The following is an 18,233-nucleotide window of genomic DNA, read 5'->3' on the forward strand; positions in this document are numbered from 1 at the left end:
AAAAACGAACCGTGCTTGAGTACAAATACAATAATTTAATGTTACGATTATACAACTATTAACGCAAATTATTTTGTCTACTGTTAACACCGAATTTGAGCCACATATGTTCAACTAAGTCTTTTTTCAAGGCTTTATGCATAGGTTCATCACGAACACGAGCTCTATTAGACATATAAATTTCCAAACTTGCAATTCGGTTGTTGCTATTTTCGAACTGAAAAGGCTCTTCAGTGTTTCTATTACTTGAAGACGCATTTGTAGCTTGATCATATTCATTTGGATCGTAATACGTTTTATACGTATCTCTTTCGTCCTCAACGATCATATAGTGCATAATGATAGTGTTAGTTTTTTTTTTTTTTATTTTGACTAACCTCAAGCCAAGCCTTCACAAGAACCACTTCTTCAGCTTTTGACCAAAACTTTGTTTTTCCATCTTGATTGCCTTCTTCATGACCTCTTTCATTGACTTCAACTTCTGGTTCATTGTCGTCATCTGATGCATTCGATGTGTATGAGCAATTCACACTCGGAAATACACTATCATCACCTTGTGACATAGGAAATTGGGACATAGGAAATGTTGGATCACCTTGCGAGATTTGAATATTCTCAAAAGATGGGATAACATTTTGAGAATATGAATAATTAGGATTTTGTGGTGGTTGAAAAGGAAAAGAAGTGAAAGTACTTGGATTTGAGAAATTGAGATTTTGTGAACCATAATTTGAAAATTGTTGAAAATTTGTATCTAAATCTGAGTTGAGATCAATTGGAATGTTAGAATAGTAAGGTTGAAAATTTGGATTATTTTGGGGTTGTGATGAGTTTTGAGATTTTGTGGGTTTTTTTTTTTTTTTTTTTTTTTTCTATTAGATTTTGGAATATTCATCTCTTACACAATTTGATAATAAAGAGAGTAATATTCACTAAAAAAAAATTGTTTCAAAATACCTCAATACTGGGCTCATTTTATATAGAAAAATAAAATAGAGCCGTTGGTTTTTTTTTTTTTTTTTTTTTTTTTTTTAGAATTGTATTTTAAAAATTATGGCCGTTACAAAATTACAACGGTAATAAAAATCAGAGCAAATCTCAGCCATTGATTAAAGAAATAGGTGCCACAATCCTCTTGTGCCACGTCATCAAGAGTATGACAACCCACCCACTTGCAATATTTAATTGCATAACCAACCCCAAATAACCGGTTATTTCAATAACCAGGTTATTGAAATATTATTTCAAAAAAAAAAAAAAAAGGTTATTGAAATATTCCCCCAACTTTTTCCCTCTCTTTAATTTTTTACTATTTTTTCACTTTCTCTCTCCTAACAACCAACCCAATTGGTTAACCATTGGGCATGCTCTTAATAGTCTCTAGTTTCCCGCCGCTTCTTGAAGTCCAACATTTCTTTCAAAACATAAAAGCAGTGAACAATTGACTCCAATTCAAACGAACAAGAAGAAAATGCGACAGAAAGAGCTGAAAATCAGCATTGCAATCGCAATCGCATGCATCTCCGCAATCTCTCTCTACTTTACTTTTGATCATCGCCGACGACGTCGTAGTACCAGATTATCGTGCTATTTATCCTCTGAATTCAAGCCACAATCTTCTTTCAAGCGAGTTTTGGCTGATAATTCTTACTCTTCTTTCAAGCATCTTAGGGTTTCTGATTCTAGTAATGGTATGAACTCTAATAATTGATTGATATTGATGTCATATTTTAATTATTCTTGCTGAATTTTAGTATATGATTGTTCATGACAGAATTTTTGATGCGTGAAACTAAGTTTGAATTAGCAGATTTATATTGTAATTAGATGATTTTAGTCTGAATTAAGATTCATATTTATTTTAATTGGAGCTAATTACTTCCAATTTTTCAGAATTAGTATGATGATGTTACTGTTTATTAATTTAAACCCTAATTGATTGATTGAATTTATACTTGAATAGTTCAGCTGCAACTTTGATTGATCAAAGTCATTATGCATAGTTGATATCGGTTTAATTTGCCATGGTGTCATTTGATGCCTACAATACAATGGAGAATCGAGCACACGTTATCGAATATTGCCAGATTGGAGTGTGAATGTCTAATGTTTTGGATGTTTGGAGAAATTTACTTTTTTTTTTTTTTTTTTTTTTTTTAATGTGAGCTAGACTAGGAGTCATGCATTCTTTAACTTTGTGTTCAATTCTTTAATTGGTGAGAAAGACTGAAAGAGAGATATTACCCTCGGCTTTTTTTCCCCTCCCCAAAAATCCCAAATACTATCGAGCTGACTTATCTTACCTCCATGTTATATTGAAATGTATGTATGCATATGCATTTCATTTGGTGTATTCAATTTGAAATGTCTTAACTGATGGTACAGAATAGTGAAATGAATGAAGATGGAATTTTCTTTTCCCTCCTTTTCGAGGATACATTGGCAAATGCAGGCTAAATTAAATTTTGGGATTTTGTTCATCATTTCTGTAGCCGCTGAATCATCAAATTCACACCCTTATGAAAGAGAGATTATGACGTTGTTGGAGAATATTCAAAATGATTATATCATTTTTGATGAGACATCAATGACGGAAATGAGCAAGTTTCATGTCAGGGTGGAGTCAGAGTCACAATTACAAGAACTTGTTGATGTATTGAGTAAAGAGAAGTTAATTGCTGTGGACACAGAGCAGCACAGCCTACGATCATTTCTGGGTTTCACTGCTTTAATACAGGTAATGTGTTAAGTTTTTCTCCCTTAATATCTATTCACCAAATATTTTGATATAGAAGATTAGGCTAGCTTGTTTTTGGCGAGGTATTGCCTGCTGTTGCATTCTTCCCTTCCTAAGCCCGAGGAGAATGCCTCATTCCTATTTGGAATTGAATGTGTTAATCTCATCATAAACCTGTATGTCAAACAGATTTCAACTCAGAAGGAGGATTATCTTGTCGACACCATCGCTTTACACGACTCCATTCATATGCTGCAGTCTGTTTTCTTTGATCCTAATATTGTCAAGGTAAATATCTACCACGTGATAACTTCAGCAAAACCTAAATGACTTCTTTGTTTTCCCAAGATTTACTAACTTATAAAAAAATCCCAACAATAAACACTTTTGTATGACTTTTTATTTTCCAAATTATGCACATAGCTTGTTACTACCAGAATAATATAGAAAGCATTAGATATTTTGCTTCCAACTTTAAGTATGAAGAATTGACCTTAATTATCAATTTCCATGAGTACGACCTCCCCTAGGTCACTCTTTAAGGACTTCGGGTCAAACTTTCATAATCTCTTCTCTTTTTAACTTGTCACACCATATAAATACTCGCAACGATATTCCTATATTATTATTATAATAGCTCCATAATTAGTTAGTAATCAAACAAAAATACATACTATCATTTCAAACCAACTAAATAAAAATTAAAATACCGACTTATTTTCATGGACGGCAATAGTATTTGCGATACGGGTTACACGAGCTGTGAGCCTGTGAGAGACCCGAATTTCACACAACCCGGCAATGCAGGGGTATTGGGTACATGGGTAACCGAAGGTGGAAGTAAGATAAAAAAAGGGGCTGCGATTGTTAATCAGGCTCCGAGTTTTAAATGTGGTTGTAATCTTGTCAAGTGGATGGTTAAGTGGAAATTTAATCTGTACTTGTGATTGAATTTAGTTGGTGTTCTATGATTGAAGTTGCTTCACTAGTTAAGGTTTTAACCACCACTTTCTTCTATATTTCTTAAAATTTTGGTCCTAAGTCTCATTACAAGCATATAAAGCCCTTATGGTTAGAAGTAAAGAGTGTGTAGGTGATTCGGTGTAGAAAGTTACAATTCAAATTTATAGTAAGGAAATTAAAATGATGAGATAATGAGTGCTTGTTCTACTTTCTCTGGTCTCTACTCTGCAGTTTTAATTTTTGGATGTAGTTCTCTCTCCCATCCACCTTCGACACTTCCTCTATCAACTGCCCTTCTAGTGCCTTAATTCGTTGCGTGTTTGTTGGCCGCGCCATGGCTGCTCGGATACCAAATTCAACGGACACCGTATTGAAACGTTGATTAACATGAAAATAAGAACAAGGAAAAAGATGGATGATTGGTTGATAGAAAGATAACCAAAAGGTTGGTTACTACAAGCTACAAACTAATGGCTTTAGGCCATCACTCTCCAAGGTTCCAATACAATTTTTTGAATGAAAGATATGCTCTAAATATACCAAACTAATTTTGTATTCTTCCACAAACTGCCAAACTAAAGTAAACAGTCCCCTGCAGCCTGCCTTAGTGTTCTGCCGTTACTTGTTGTTTTGGGTTGTTTGTGCTTCCCTGCTACTGTTATCTCCTGCTGTAAGTGTAGAGAATGGGTGGCTTGGGTTGATTCATTACACACTAGTTTAGGTTTTAACCACCACTTTCTTCTATAATTCTTAATATTTTGGTCCTAAGTCTCATTACAACCATATAAAGCCCTTATGATTAGAAGTAAAGAGTGTGTATCTATTGGTGATTTGGTGGAGAAAGTCACAATTCAAACTTATAGTGAGGAAATTGAAATGATGAGATAATTAGTGCTCGTTCTACTTTCTTTGTCTCTGGTCTCTACTTTGCGGTTTTAATTTTGTGGCTCCTGTGTGAGAGTCTTGTGATGTCACCTTGTAGGACTGATTTGAGATTCATAGAAGATTAGAAGAAGGATGTTTTAATCAGTTAAAACAAAAAAGGGTTGAATATTGTTCTTATTGGCTTGCTAGGTAGAAATTAGTCTCTTACTATGCTCCTCCTTTAGCATCCATTTCATGGTCTTCTTTTGCAGCTTTGGAAAAAAATGAATTTTTGCAGGCCAAGCCTTTCTGAAAGATCTCTTTAAAACATTACCTCATTTTGGCTGTTTAGGGACAAACAATTGGGTAACCTTGGTCCTTGGGGTAGTTTGATAAGTGGTCATTTTTACATTATTTTTAATGTATTTTAGTCCTCATCTTGACATGAATGAAGAGCATTTAGGCCCTATTCACTTCACCTTTAAAAAAATATTCAGTAAAAATAATTTCAGTTGAATAAAAATAAGTTCAGTTGAGTGACAATAATTTTAGTTTAACAAAAATAATTTCAGTTTAGTAAAAATTTGTAACTTAGAAGAAGAAATATAATAGAGAATCAATAAAAAATAATTTTAGTTCAGCAAAAATAATTTCAATTCAGTGATGAGAATTTCATTACAATAAAAGTAATTCCAGTTCAACAAAAATAAGGTAAAGTGAACAAGTTCTTAGTGCTAATTTTGTGTAGTGTTCATTATTCTGAGTTATACGATACTTGAGAGGGTGTTTTATGATTTTTGATGTACTTCGAGGGCAATTGGACATTCCTTGATCCCCTATTTTTGTTGATGTTGATTTGAACTTAAGCTTCGGAACATGTTTTGAAGTCACATGCAAAGAAACTATGGGAGGAAAGGCTCTAATCTGATAGCTGTTAGACAGAAGCTACTGGTCCCTGGAATTTGGGGGGCACATCCGTACTGGGCTCCAAAGTACACTGCAGAATGTGGCCTGCTGTTTCTGATTTGAAGACTTTGACATCTGTTTGTTGTTGTAGCTAATGGTTTAATAAACAGAAGTGAGTCTGACTTATGGTACTGGATTATACAAATGTAGACAAGCAGAAGCGCATTTATTTCCTTTTTTTCATTCTTTATGTTTTAAGAGTTAAGTGAGTCTGACTTATTGCTGAATGTAATGCCTTTGCTGTGGATTATTTGCCTATCCCTCCAATAACTAGGTAGTTATACTCACAGAAATATACAGGCTTCAGTGATCATTTTTCCTCACTTGCAGGTGTTTCACGGTGCAGACAATGATGTGCTTTGGCTGCAAAGAGACTTCCACATTTATGTGGTTAACATGTTCGATACTGCAAAGGTCTTTGTCCTTTCCCTTATCACATTGTCAATTAAAGGTCAATTGGTTGTAAAAGTTAATAAAATGCAGAATAAATTATCCTCATGTGCAAAATCTTTTAAAAGTCTAATGGTTGAAAGGAATAATGAAGTGTACAATTAATGATCCTATTGAAAATCTCTTAAGATAATTCATTAGAATATCAGTTATTCCAGTACTATTACAAGGTCTGTTGTAGCATAAACTAGGTTTATTAAAGTGTTATACTGTATTATATTATTGTAGATTATCAATCATGTTTGGGTGCTTGTTTTTGAAGATGCATGCCTTGATGCCTCTACCTTATTTTTGTGCAGGCATGTGAAATTCTATCTAAACCACATAAATCTCTGGCATACTTACTTGAGACCTATTGTGGTGTTACCACAAACAAATTATTACAGGTAGGATCATATCATTTCATTGTTCAGGCTTACATTTTGCTTTTAAATAGTATGATTTTCTTTGTATTACCTATTGATTTTGCAAGAGTTGTGCAAAGAAGATAAGGAACTGACATTTATGTTCAGAAAGTTGGAATTACGAATTTGCATCCTGATGGCATAGGTAGTCTGAAGTAGAACCCCCTCTTTCAGGATCGCACTTGTCTCCATCAGTTTGTTTGAGTTTTCTGTCTTTCTGATACACTGCAATAGATTCAAGGTAAGTTGCAAAAAAAAATGAGATTAAAAAGCAAAGATTGAAGCTTTGATTGATAACATTTGATTTCACAAGTTAGCGGCTTTAGGCTGGAAGTCTCCACTAGTGACTTTAGGTTACAACTCTCAAATAGTGACTTGAGGTCACAACTCTCCTAAGGATTCACTCCAAAAATCTGCCTACCTCTTCCTCCGCCCCCCACCCCCCCCCCCCCCCCCCCCCCTTTTTATAATAAAATTGGAGACTATTAACCTAAAAATACAAGACTACCCATAGTGTCCCTCCTTAGGTTAGTTTATTACATTCACAAAAGAGGAATATGAACTTTGGTGATTTTCCTCAGTTTTTCCAAGGTGAAACTTAAGTGTTTGCATCTATGAGGTGGGAACAAATCAACAAAGTGTATTTAGTTTTTCAAACTGTGTAGTAAGTTCTAATTATGTAGGGTAAGATAATTAGTTTAAAGACAATAAATTTTCTTGGTGAATTATCAAAGTTAACAAAATTTCACGTCTAGAAAAGGGATGTTGTCCTAGCATTTGCCTTGCAGAAGGATGCTTTCTAAATATTTTTTCAACTTAAGCTGTGTAAGTAGACTAGTAGGGAATTTAAGGCTGTAATTAGTACACGCACATCTTGAATAATGCAGATAATGAATTGTTGACTATTTTTTCAATAAGGCAGAGCAGATTAAGATACTAAGCTTAAATTGATCTCTGATATTGTTGCTAGTTCCCTGGCTAATTTTTAATATTGAATAGTTGCCAAAGCAGAAGATCCAATTTACTGGTGTTTATGGTAAACTGCAATTCTATGTAAGTGGCATATGGATTCCTAATATTTGGAATATATAATACTTGTATTAATAAGCTTATCATGAAAGGCATAATCATAACCCTATAATTCTAGATTTACAAGTATTAATGTTAGTAATTTAGTATATTACGCACAGACCTATTAGATTCTTCATAATCTGTTTGAAATTTCTATATCATTTTTTATTCTTTTCCACATACCCCTAAGGAGAGAGGATCAAAGGAGAAGATCTTAATATAGAGTAACTATTGATGTGATGTTGCCACTTTGTCTAGCGCGAAGATTGGAGACAGCGCCCTCTTCCTGAAGAGATGGTGGAGTATGCCCGATTAGATGCACATTTTCTTCTTTATATAGCACGATGCTTGATCAAGGAGCTTGAAGCAAAAGATAAAGGTATAATTCTACTATTTATTTTAAAGTTGTTGGGGTTTTATAATAGATGCAGTAGAAAAAAAGATACTAAATGATTAAAAACTCAATATGAGAAAAATCCTTCCACATCTATCACGGATGAATACTTTGCATAATACATATTATGTTTTCCCCTTGTTTAAGGATTAAAAAACGTTACTCGGAATTTAAAAACAAAATCGTTCTTTAAACTGAGTGATTGAAAGCTCATGATAATTCAGAGATATAAATAGGAATAGCGGGTGGGGGAAAGAATTCTTCCAAATGACAGCTTCATCAACTCAAGCTGAATACTGCTATATATATATGTTTTTTTAAAGTGTTAACATAGAATTACTTTCACTTAGCTGAAAGAAAACTCTCCAAATCTGAAGGGAGATGATGTACTTGGGCAAGTAGCTTTACATGGGGAAATTCCATTCCCTTGGGCACTAAGAATATTCTTGCAATATATATATATATATATATATATATATATATATATATATATATATATATATATATATATATATATATATATATATACATATCTTACCTGTCTTTTTGAATTGATCCAAACAAGGATATTACAAGATTTACGAATTACACGCATAATTTTTTTTAACGAGTGTTATCCTATTCTCTTCACCCTATATCTACATAACTTAAACTTATATTAGTTTTACCAGAATTAAATTATTTTTTGTTGAACTTGGTTTAGAATTATCGATTAGAAATCTTACTTTTATTGGTTTAGTATATTATAGTATTACTCCCTTTTCACCTATATCTACATAACTAAAACTTATATTAGTTTTACCGGAATTAATTTATTTTTTGTTGAACTTGGTTTAGATTCATCAATTAGAAATCTTACTTTTATTGATTCAGTATATTATAGTATTACTCCCTTTATTATTTTTTGTTCTACCCACTTCTCATTATAGTCCCTTTTTTGTCGTTTACTCACTTTATTTTATTCTATTTTAAGATTATCTCCTTTTCCATCTTACCCCTTTTACTCCATAATAATTACGTCTTTCCACACACTATTTTTTACTTAACCACTCTTTTCTTACACCGAACCACCTTTTTAAACTCTCTCTCACTTAATCCTACTTTATGTTACACGCACTCACATTTTTCAATATTCAAATTGCATATCCATAGACTTAGTTGAACATAAAAGAACTGATGTAGTGTATTTGTTCATTAAAGTTACTGATTTTAAAAACTTATTTTACTGAACTTGAGTTATATTTACTAAATTTAATTTTAGGTTTATTTGTATTTTACCACCTAAAAATAACCGCTTTTTGAAATAATTATCCGCTTTATTTTTAAAATAACACCCAAAAAAAGACAAAAGATTAGATTTCACCACCATATACCACTTTCCGTTAAAAAATCATTAAGTTTCATATTTTTGAAAATATTCATCGATTTTCGTGCCGAAACTTGTTCTATTAAAGTTTTAGGGGTTATTTTGACTTTAAAGGTCCCGATTTGAGGTTAAAATTGACAAAAAATTATCGAAAATGCCTCAATTTGTGTGCATCACGCAAATCGAGGTATATCTTGGTATGCAAAACGTGGCATTTCCAATACTTTTTTTGTTAATTTTGACCTTAAATAGCACCCATTAGGGTCAAAATCTCTAAGCAGCATATTTTTGGCATGGAAATTGAGGAAATTTTTTTAAAACGTTAGATTTAACGGTTTTCTTGACAGATTGTCATAAAGTGTTTAGTGGTGGTGAATTTTTTATTTTTTTTTATTTTTTTTTGGGTGGCATTTTATGTTGAAAATTTAAAATGGGTGGTTAGTTCAAAAAGTGGGTTATTTTTGGGTGGTAGAATACAAAAAAATTCTTTAATTTATTTTGTTTGACTTGTTTATAATTCTTTTATTTTTAAAGGTGAATAGAACAAGGCCTAAGTTTCTTATATAAGGTGAAGAGAAAATAGGCTAAGGGCATGCTTGGATTGGGGTAATGTATTAAGGGGTAATAAAAGTCAAACTTGAAAAAACATAAGTAATTAGAGGTGTTGTTGTAGGAGTTATGGTGTTTATAAATGAAATAAGGTAGTTGTTCCATGAGAAAAAGAGAGAGATGGAGGAATTATTACCCTCATAATGAGGTAATAGTTACACACACTTCCCCTAGTGTAACTATTACCCCCAAAATGAGCCTCTTTCTTTACCTCATACCTCACCATCACTACATAATTTTTCTTACAAACACACCATCGCTATCTCCTCTTTCCCTATTTACTTTGATTTTGCTTAGTTTGACTTTATTACCCTAATGATACATTTCCCTCAATCCAAACATGCCCTAAGTATAGATAAATTTGTCATGTAAGAAAAAGTACTTTGGAAGCTTTGTTTGTATGCATTATCAGCCTTGAATGTTCTAGATTAGAATTTGTTCATCATCTTCTTCATAGAAAAAAATGTCAACAGATACTAGTCAACCAAAAGATTCAACACCTCAGGATGTCAGGTTCCAATTCCTCCCCGAGGCTATTCGCAGGTCAAATATGATTAGTTTGCAACTGTTCTGCAAAGAGTCTGATTCTTTTCCTGGAGAATCTGTAGCATCATCAATAATTTCTCGTTATTTGAATAATCAAGGAGTTTCTGTCTCTGAAATTTCAGGACCACAGGTACACAAGTTAAATTTTTGTTATGATGTAGCTATTATGCCTGAAATACTAATATTGCTATTCTGATGCTTTTACCAGGTCCAGAATCACATAAGAAAACTTTGCGCCTGGAGAGACTTAATGGTTAGTAATTAAGTTTTGACACTTACGGTTCCTTTTTAAAATATGCATGGACCATCAATTCGATCGTTGTTTATTAAGTGGGTAATTTCTCTTAGATGTTGCCAGTTTGGCACATCCAATCAGAAACATGTTCATGCCTACATCCAAGATTACATTTTATTGCACAATGTGCACTGTTAAACACAAATTAACATTATTTTTTCAAATTAGTTTTCACAACTGTATTCTTTAAGGTTGGTACATCTATCCTTAGACACAAACAGAATTGCTTTGTTCAATTCTTGTTTAGGAGATTGTGTGTTTTTTTATTTATTGTTCCATTCTTGTTTGGGAGAGTGTTTTTTTTCCTTTCATATTTTAAAAATATTTTTTCTTGATTATTTCAAATAGTAAATTTGTAAAGGGAGTCCCTACTCTGCCTCTAATTAATGCTTGAGAATCGAAAAGCTTTTAGACTGATATTACATCGATTACTCGATTAGGTAACTCTGTCAAGAAATTAGGTTTTTACATTGAATGGCCATAATGTTATAAATCAAAACTATTAGTGGATTTAATTTATGTTTCTCCAGCTTAGTTATGTACAGTCCAAAAGCAGTGTAACCAAGGTGTTGTGGTTTATCTTTCATGTGATAACTTAAATGAGGGTATAGTGAACGGAAGATCTAGAAAGCTGTTTATTGCGAATGAAAAAGTGAGCTACAAAGAGCTGTACCAAGGAATTGGGAATTGTATTTTCTTATATGGTCAAAGCTAGTACGGGGTTTGAGGAAATAAGTACATGAATGGTTAAATCACTTAAATGGAAGAGTATACAATGTAAGCATTAATAAGGGCTTCCTCATTTATTTGTGATCACTATGTTTGTACTGAAAAAAGAACATTTAAGGTAGCCTTTAGATCAGGAGCCACCTGAAGACTAGAGCCCTAAATTCTGGACATCCACAGGGATATTGCTTCTTGGCGAACTGTGATTGGCTGGATTTTAAAGCAATCAAAAGCTTGCATTTATGGTGTAAACACAAAGCCGCAATATTTTGGTTGGGTTGTATTGTAAAGAATTATCAATTGACCGAACTGAAATTGTTTGTATCAACAAGGAGTATGTCAAAAACCCACAACCTTGGTTGAGTCAAATGTTCCGATCTTATATCACCCCGTGTTGAACGTTAAATTCCTTGTGTCACTCAAAAGTTACTTTTGATTTATAGATATAGTGAAAGATTCCCCATGTCTCACCAGTCACCACTAGTGACTATAATGCTTTACTATTCTATTTTTAACTATTCAAATAGTGTACAACTACTATCAAATCCTAAAGACTTTGAAATTAGATTTGCATTGTGAAAACCGTAACATGGTTCATGATTGACGAATCATATTCGCACTTGCAAAACCGCGATCGCAATGAAAACCATATTTTTGAACCATGAGTCATGTGACCTGATGGTAATTGCATCGTTCTCTGTTAATTCAATAACACTAGATTATTGGACCATTGAGATTTGTTGAATTAAAATAAAGTAACTTCATGTATAGTATATGATGCACAAACCTTAATTCTTCTAGAGCTCTTTCAAGTTGAAGGATTAGGTTTTGCTGTTAAAATTTGTCATAGAATGAGATTATGTAACTTCAGAAATATCAACTTTCTCTGTTTTTTCAATAGACCTCTGTTCTATATCATATCGAAGAAGAATAGGGAATACTTTGGACATTAACCTCTGACTAAATCAATACCAACTTATCCTTGAGACGAAAATACCTTAATAACAGACATTAAATACCTCTAGATGCCTGTGTACTGTCTGAAAGGTGATGAAATCTATGTTTCTTCACTATGAAGTTGCATCGCTTTGTTTGTCTTGAGTTTGGGTCTTGTACAGCTTCTGTACTGTTATGAGTCACTTGGAAAATTATTGTGTGCTTTTTCAATTGAATGAGAAAAATTAGCTTGGTATAGTGTTCTTTAACAGTTTTACTTCTTTAGTTGCCTTTTACATCATATTGTCAATTGTGCTGTTCAGCAATTTTCAATTCTTAATTTCAGGCTCGTGTTCATGATGAGAGCTTGAGATATGTATTATCAGACCAGGCTATTGTTGCTCTTGCAGAAAAGAACCCAGTATCCGAAACAGAAATCTACACTGTCATTTCTGCAGCTGATGAAGATAATGATTTAAACCTATCCTCATCCAGCATAATATCACCATCTCCTGTGATCTACAGTCATTGGGATGATGTCCATGGATTGTTGAAAGAAGAACAAAGCAACTCTGTTGATATTTTGAGAAGGCTTCTTCATAAGCACCTTGGTCCAAATGGGAGTTGCTCTCTGTCTACTTACAACTACAATCTTCTCTTTGGTTCCAACCTGAAACTTGAAAATGGGTCAATATCGACGAAAAATGGGGTGAGAAGTGGAAAGCTAGTTACACGCAAGGCTTCAAGAGAGCTCTTTGTTCAAAAATTCTCATGCAAAGCTCCAGTTTATCATAACTGTAGGATATATGCTAGTGACGGCCGGTTGCTATGTTATTGTGATCACAAAAAGCTTGAATGGTTGGTCGTGATTAAATATCTTTGGCTACATCTACCCCTCTATTTGCTACTAATAATATTGCATCTATAGGTACCTTAGCCGCAAATTAGCAAAACTTATGGATGACAACCCTCAAGCTATCATGCTTTTGTTTGAACCCAAGGGACGCCCAGAAGATGAAGACAATGATTTCTACATCCAAAGTAAAAGAAACTTGTGTGTTAGCTGTGGTGAGAACAAACATTATTTAAGGTATCGGATAATACCTTCTTGCTACAGAATGCATTTTCCCGAGCACCTTAAAAGTCACCGTTCTCATGATATAGTCTTGCTGTGTGTTGATTGCCACGAAGTTGCTCACGCCGCTGCTGAAAAGTATAAAAAACTTGTTGCTGCTGAATATCGCATACCACTTTATGTGACAAAAGTGGTAGATTCAGGACAACTGCAACATACTGAGACACCTGAACTGCAAGATCAGGAAGTAGGTGTTTCACCATTGCAACTGCGAACAGCAGCAATGGCGCTTCTGAGGCATGGACCAAGGATGCCATCCAAACGTTATGAGGAATTGGTGAAGGTGTGGAACTTTTTTCATTTTTATCTTTAATTTATTTTTTGTATGGAAGCATAAAATTTAAGTCTATGGTGTATTATCATTGTGAGTTGTATCTTGATTATTTTGTCCTGGTCGCTGGTGGCCTCTTCCAGGTTTTAAATTATTTTATTTTATTTTTTCTATCAATTGATGTTACATCTATGGTATAAGTTGCAAACTTTCTTGTTTGATAATGGGATTTTGACTGCTTTGTCCACTTTTTCAGCATGCTTGTGAATGTAGGTTGGCTTAGAAACTTACTCTTTCATTCAATCATTCTCATGTATAACCTTACTTTTTGTGTGCACTGGGTTAGAAGGTTGTAGCGCTGCTATTATTAATTCATTGCTTGAATTGATTGCATTGTTAGATTTAGAATTCAAAAGCTGATATTGAAGAACAAGGTAGATTGCATGTAGTATGCCATAAATACTCCTCAATGGTCAATCGGTCATGTGGGGATGATATGAAGAACTTATATACCGAAATTTATTTATCTAGTGGATAAATAAGATAGGATTCAAAATCAAGTAACCTCCATTATTATGGATCCTAATCATTCTTTACAACAAATATCATGACACACATTATCATGCTTTTCACTCACGGTTTTGCTAGCAAAGGTTATCCACAGTTTTTCTTTCAACTGTCTTCACTTTCCTACTTTCCTTGTCTGTGTATCTACACTATTATGGTAGAACAATATAGTGTACTATATACTCAAATCATCTCCTTGTACTACACTTACTTAAAAATAAACTAGGTCGTAACTTTTTTATCTGATGTGTTTTCTTTTCTTCTTATTTCTCAATTTCCTTTGCCTGAGGATGGGTAGCCAAGTTTGCTTATATGCCCAGCGTTCAATCTTCAGCCATTGTGCATACTGCGTTACTTTGCATAATAAATTGAATTATATTATGTTATGTGTTTTAACTCCAGAGCAAAGCATTTGCTGCTTAATAGTGTGATATAAGATTTTGTTTTTCTGATAATGTCTCATCTTTTACCTGGGATCTATAAAGGTTGTCCGGACTTATTATGGAGGTAGGGAGATATCACATGAAGACCTTGAGGCAGCTTTACATGTTGGCATGAGTCCTAATGAAAGGAGAAAATTTGAGAAAAAAAGAGGGGCTTCCTATAAACATTCCTTGGCAGAAAAATTTTCAGGTGAGGTACCTGGGAACAATTCTGCTGACATGCTTGAACCAAGCAACCATTATTCATTAGTAACTAGTAAGCCCAGTGGATCACTGGATGCAACATATCAAGCATCGTATTTGCAGCTAGTCAACAAGCCTGAAACAAATGTAAAGACACCCTCGTTTTCTGTGAAAGACATCAGCGGGGATGCTTTTACTGTAAACGGTGTACTTCTGACTTCATCCGACAGTGGAACCTCTGATGACAAAGATGTGATGCTTTTGGATACTGAAAATACCTGTGAGAATAGAAATCCTCAGCAAGCAGCTGTTGATGGTAGAAAGTGTAAGTCAAAGGTTTCATTGTTAGGACATGGGCCTCATGGGAAAAAAGTTGTGGATTATTTGCTCAAAAACCATGGAGAGGATGGGATTCATGTATTTTGTCAAAGGTGGCGACAAGTCTTTATTGATGCTCTTCATCCCCGTTATCTTCCTGGCGGATGGGATGTAAAGCACAGGTAAGTTGTTCTACATCATGCTTATCATTTTATTTAATGCTTCTCTTGTGTCCTCCAACTTCCCACGTTTCCAACCCCTCACTTCTCTTATACTAATGGACTTGCATATGCATAGACAGCATATATAGTGTACAAACTACAAAGGCTGTTTGTCAGTGAAATTTTGAATTTCAAATTATCGCTTTGTCGGGCCCTGTATTACTAGTTTTTTCTGATTCCATACTATGCTCCTGTATCCTGTCTGTTGTTTTCTTTGGAGTGCAATTGGAAGCAAACCGCCTATCTATATCTGTAACATACAACTCATTAGCATATTGACCATTATCACCCATCTAATCTCCTAAATGCTCACATATGATGTATGAATTGAGAGATGTAAAGGATGTCATGAATGTATATCTTGAAATGTTGTAAGTTCTGAGCGAGGCACTTTTGGGCTGGTTGTTCATGTTGCATGGGCTGCATGAGTTTGCTAGCTACATAATTTTTCTCTAGCAGGTTGATATGTCTTGGATTGAGTATTGAACTTAATGTTTTTACTTGTGTAGTCTTGCAAAGTTGAGATCTTTGGATTGACTTTTTCTCCTTGATGCTCTAAATATACCGTGAAAATGGCTTGATTTGTCAAAGGGCTAACCCTGTCAATTTCTTAGAAATATGGGCTGAATTATACTACAAATTATGTATGCAGATTAGCTCATCATTTTGGGAGGAAAAATTTATAATGTATTCAGCTACACGTGAAAAATCAATTGCTACAGCACTTGATAATTATGAAACAGCTCTCTTAACATTTAGGTCAATGTAATAATGATAGGATAAAGAAGTCATTTCAAAGACCTCAACTTTGCAAGATTATCCACATAAAAATAATAAGCCCAACAAAAAGAAATATTCCAAAATGTACAAACTTGCCGGAGGGAAAATCACATAGCTAGCAAACTCTGCTATATATTTCAACTGTCAGATCCATCAGCATTTTCTTGTGTCTGCATTAGATTCTACTCTTGTCTTATTGATCTGCATTGATGTTTTGTAACTGCTTGGTATTTGCTTTGCTCCTTAAGTAAAATTCCTTAATATTCCTATATAGCTGCTTTTGGTTAGGGTCACTCACGTATGAGATTTGGAATTTATTTAGAAGTTTGTCTAGTATGGTCAAAGTTAAGGTTCTATAATCCAGGCTATTATGTTGCATGCTGGTGGAAAAATTCCGTTGTTATTAAGCTGCTTTCCTTAAACTTTTTGACATTTCTTGAAAGTTAAGATTATAATTGAATTAAACTTGAAAAGAAGATTATCTAATATTGTAAAAATTAAAATTGTTCAATGGGTGGTGGTTTTGTTGCATCCTGCTGGAAGATGAAGATAAAATGTGTATAATACTTGGTATTTTTCTTGGACTTCTCTGAAAGTAAATTGTTGGTTTGCTTATTTATGTTCTCTTTTGGGACAAAAGTTTATTGATATACATACTTATTCATACTGACTTAGAAGCTATCTGGACCATGTAAACGCTTGTTCTGATATTTCTGTTAAGAGTTATTGAACTATTCCTTTACCAGCTACTTTTTTGTTCATTCTATTGTTAATTTTATGAGGTTCTGATACTTATTTATGTGGGTTTTTTTTTTTTTTTTTTTTTTTTTTTTTTTTTTTTTTTTTTTTTTTTTTTTTTTTTTTTCTAGTGGAAAGAGAGGTTTTGGAGAATTCAGCGTTTATAATCCTGGGAAGAAGGATAGTAATACCATCCCGGGGTAGCAAGTTTTGCTGATGAGCTGCTTGATATGATACATTAATCAGATGGTTTTCCCGGAATCAAAATTTTCACCATATGTCTCTCCTTGATAGTTCCAATCCTTTCAAGTTCTTGTATGGCTTATTTGGGAATTTACATTTGATATCAGATTAATACAGGTACCAAAAGTCCAAAACTGAAGTTTTGTACGTAGTAATAGATAAAAACCATTTAGGCTTTTTTTTTTTTTTTTTTTTTTTTTTTTTTTTTTTTTTAGGAAAAAAACCATTTAGTTTGTTGGACCATGTGATAAGGTAGATTGATTGCAAAATTTTTTGTAAGTGTAGCAGTAGCAAATTGTGAAGATACCTCAAAAAGAAAGTACTCCGTTAATACATAACTTTTTCTTTAGCATTTTTTTTTCCGTGGTGTTTTCTATTTTTTTTTTTGTTAGTTGATACGTTTTGAATTTTAACATTATTCACACACTTTCCGTCGATCGTGTTTTGTGTATTTTACGTAATGAATAATATAGTTATGTGGTATCTTGTTAATTTTATCACGATATGTATTTTCAAATATCAATTTTTATAATTTTGCTTATCGGTAATTAAAGTTATTAATGTTGAATTTGTGCATTGACAAACGTGACTAAAGAAAGTGTCAACTAAAAAATCGGAGAAAGATGTCTTAAGCAATCATGTTGCATATCCATCCGAGAGCATTTACTTTTTGATTAGATCCCTAAGTGATTGATATTACGGGTCTTATTGAATCGGTACTAGGGCAATTATTGGGCTAATTGTTGGAATTTAAAATTTTGAATTCAAAAAATTAGAAATTTTAGTTCATGAATCCATTAATTTAACCTATGGGGTGTATCACTCCACTTGATCGGTTAACATCGGTTGAGCATTTCGAGGGCTGTAGGGTTTTCCTCCAAATCAGATTCCCTTATTTGCGCTTTGCGATTTTCAAGGTGGATTCCCCATGAAAGAGGTTGAGAACGAGAGAAAGAATATGCTTTTGAAAGAGATGAAGATGGTTGCACAGGATCAAAAGAATTTGA

General features: G+C 33.5%; 1 protein-coding gene across 1 annotated transcript; it reads left to right on the plus strand.

Moving 5' to 3' along the window:
• The first annotated feature begins 1,181 nt into the window (after positions 1-1,181).
• Positions 1,182-17,544, plus strand: LOC145587573 (protein RRP6-like 3). The gene is made up of 12 exons (XM_081644300.1): positions 1,182-1,691; positions 2,493-2,737; positions 2,927-3,025; positions 5,861-5,944; positions 6,280-6,366; positions 7,714-7,834; positions 10,298-10,500; positions 10,579-10,623; positions 12,674-13,185; positions 13,256-13,745; positions 14,786-15,426; positions 17,115-17,544. The coding sequence occupies exons 1-12, from the start codon at positions 1,472-1,474 to the stop codon at positions 17,185-17,187; spliced, it is 2,820 nt and encodes a 939-aa protein (XP_081500426.1). The 5' UTR covers positions 1,182-1,471; the 3' UTR covers positions 17,188-17,544.
• The last annotated feature ends 689 nt before the right edge of the window (positions 17,545-18,233 follow it).

This window comes from Chenopodium album, chromosome 17, assembly GCF_948465745.1.
Source record: "Chenopodium album chromosome 17, dcCheAlbu1.1, whole genome shotgun sequence".
Lineage (NCBI taxonomy): Eukaryota > Viridiplantae > Streptophyta > Magnoliopsida > Caryophyllales > Amaranthaceae > Chenopodium > Chenopodium album.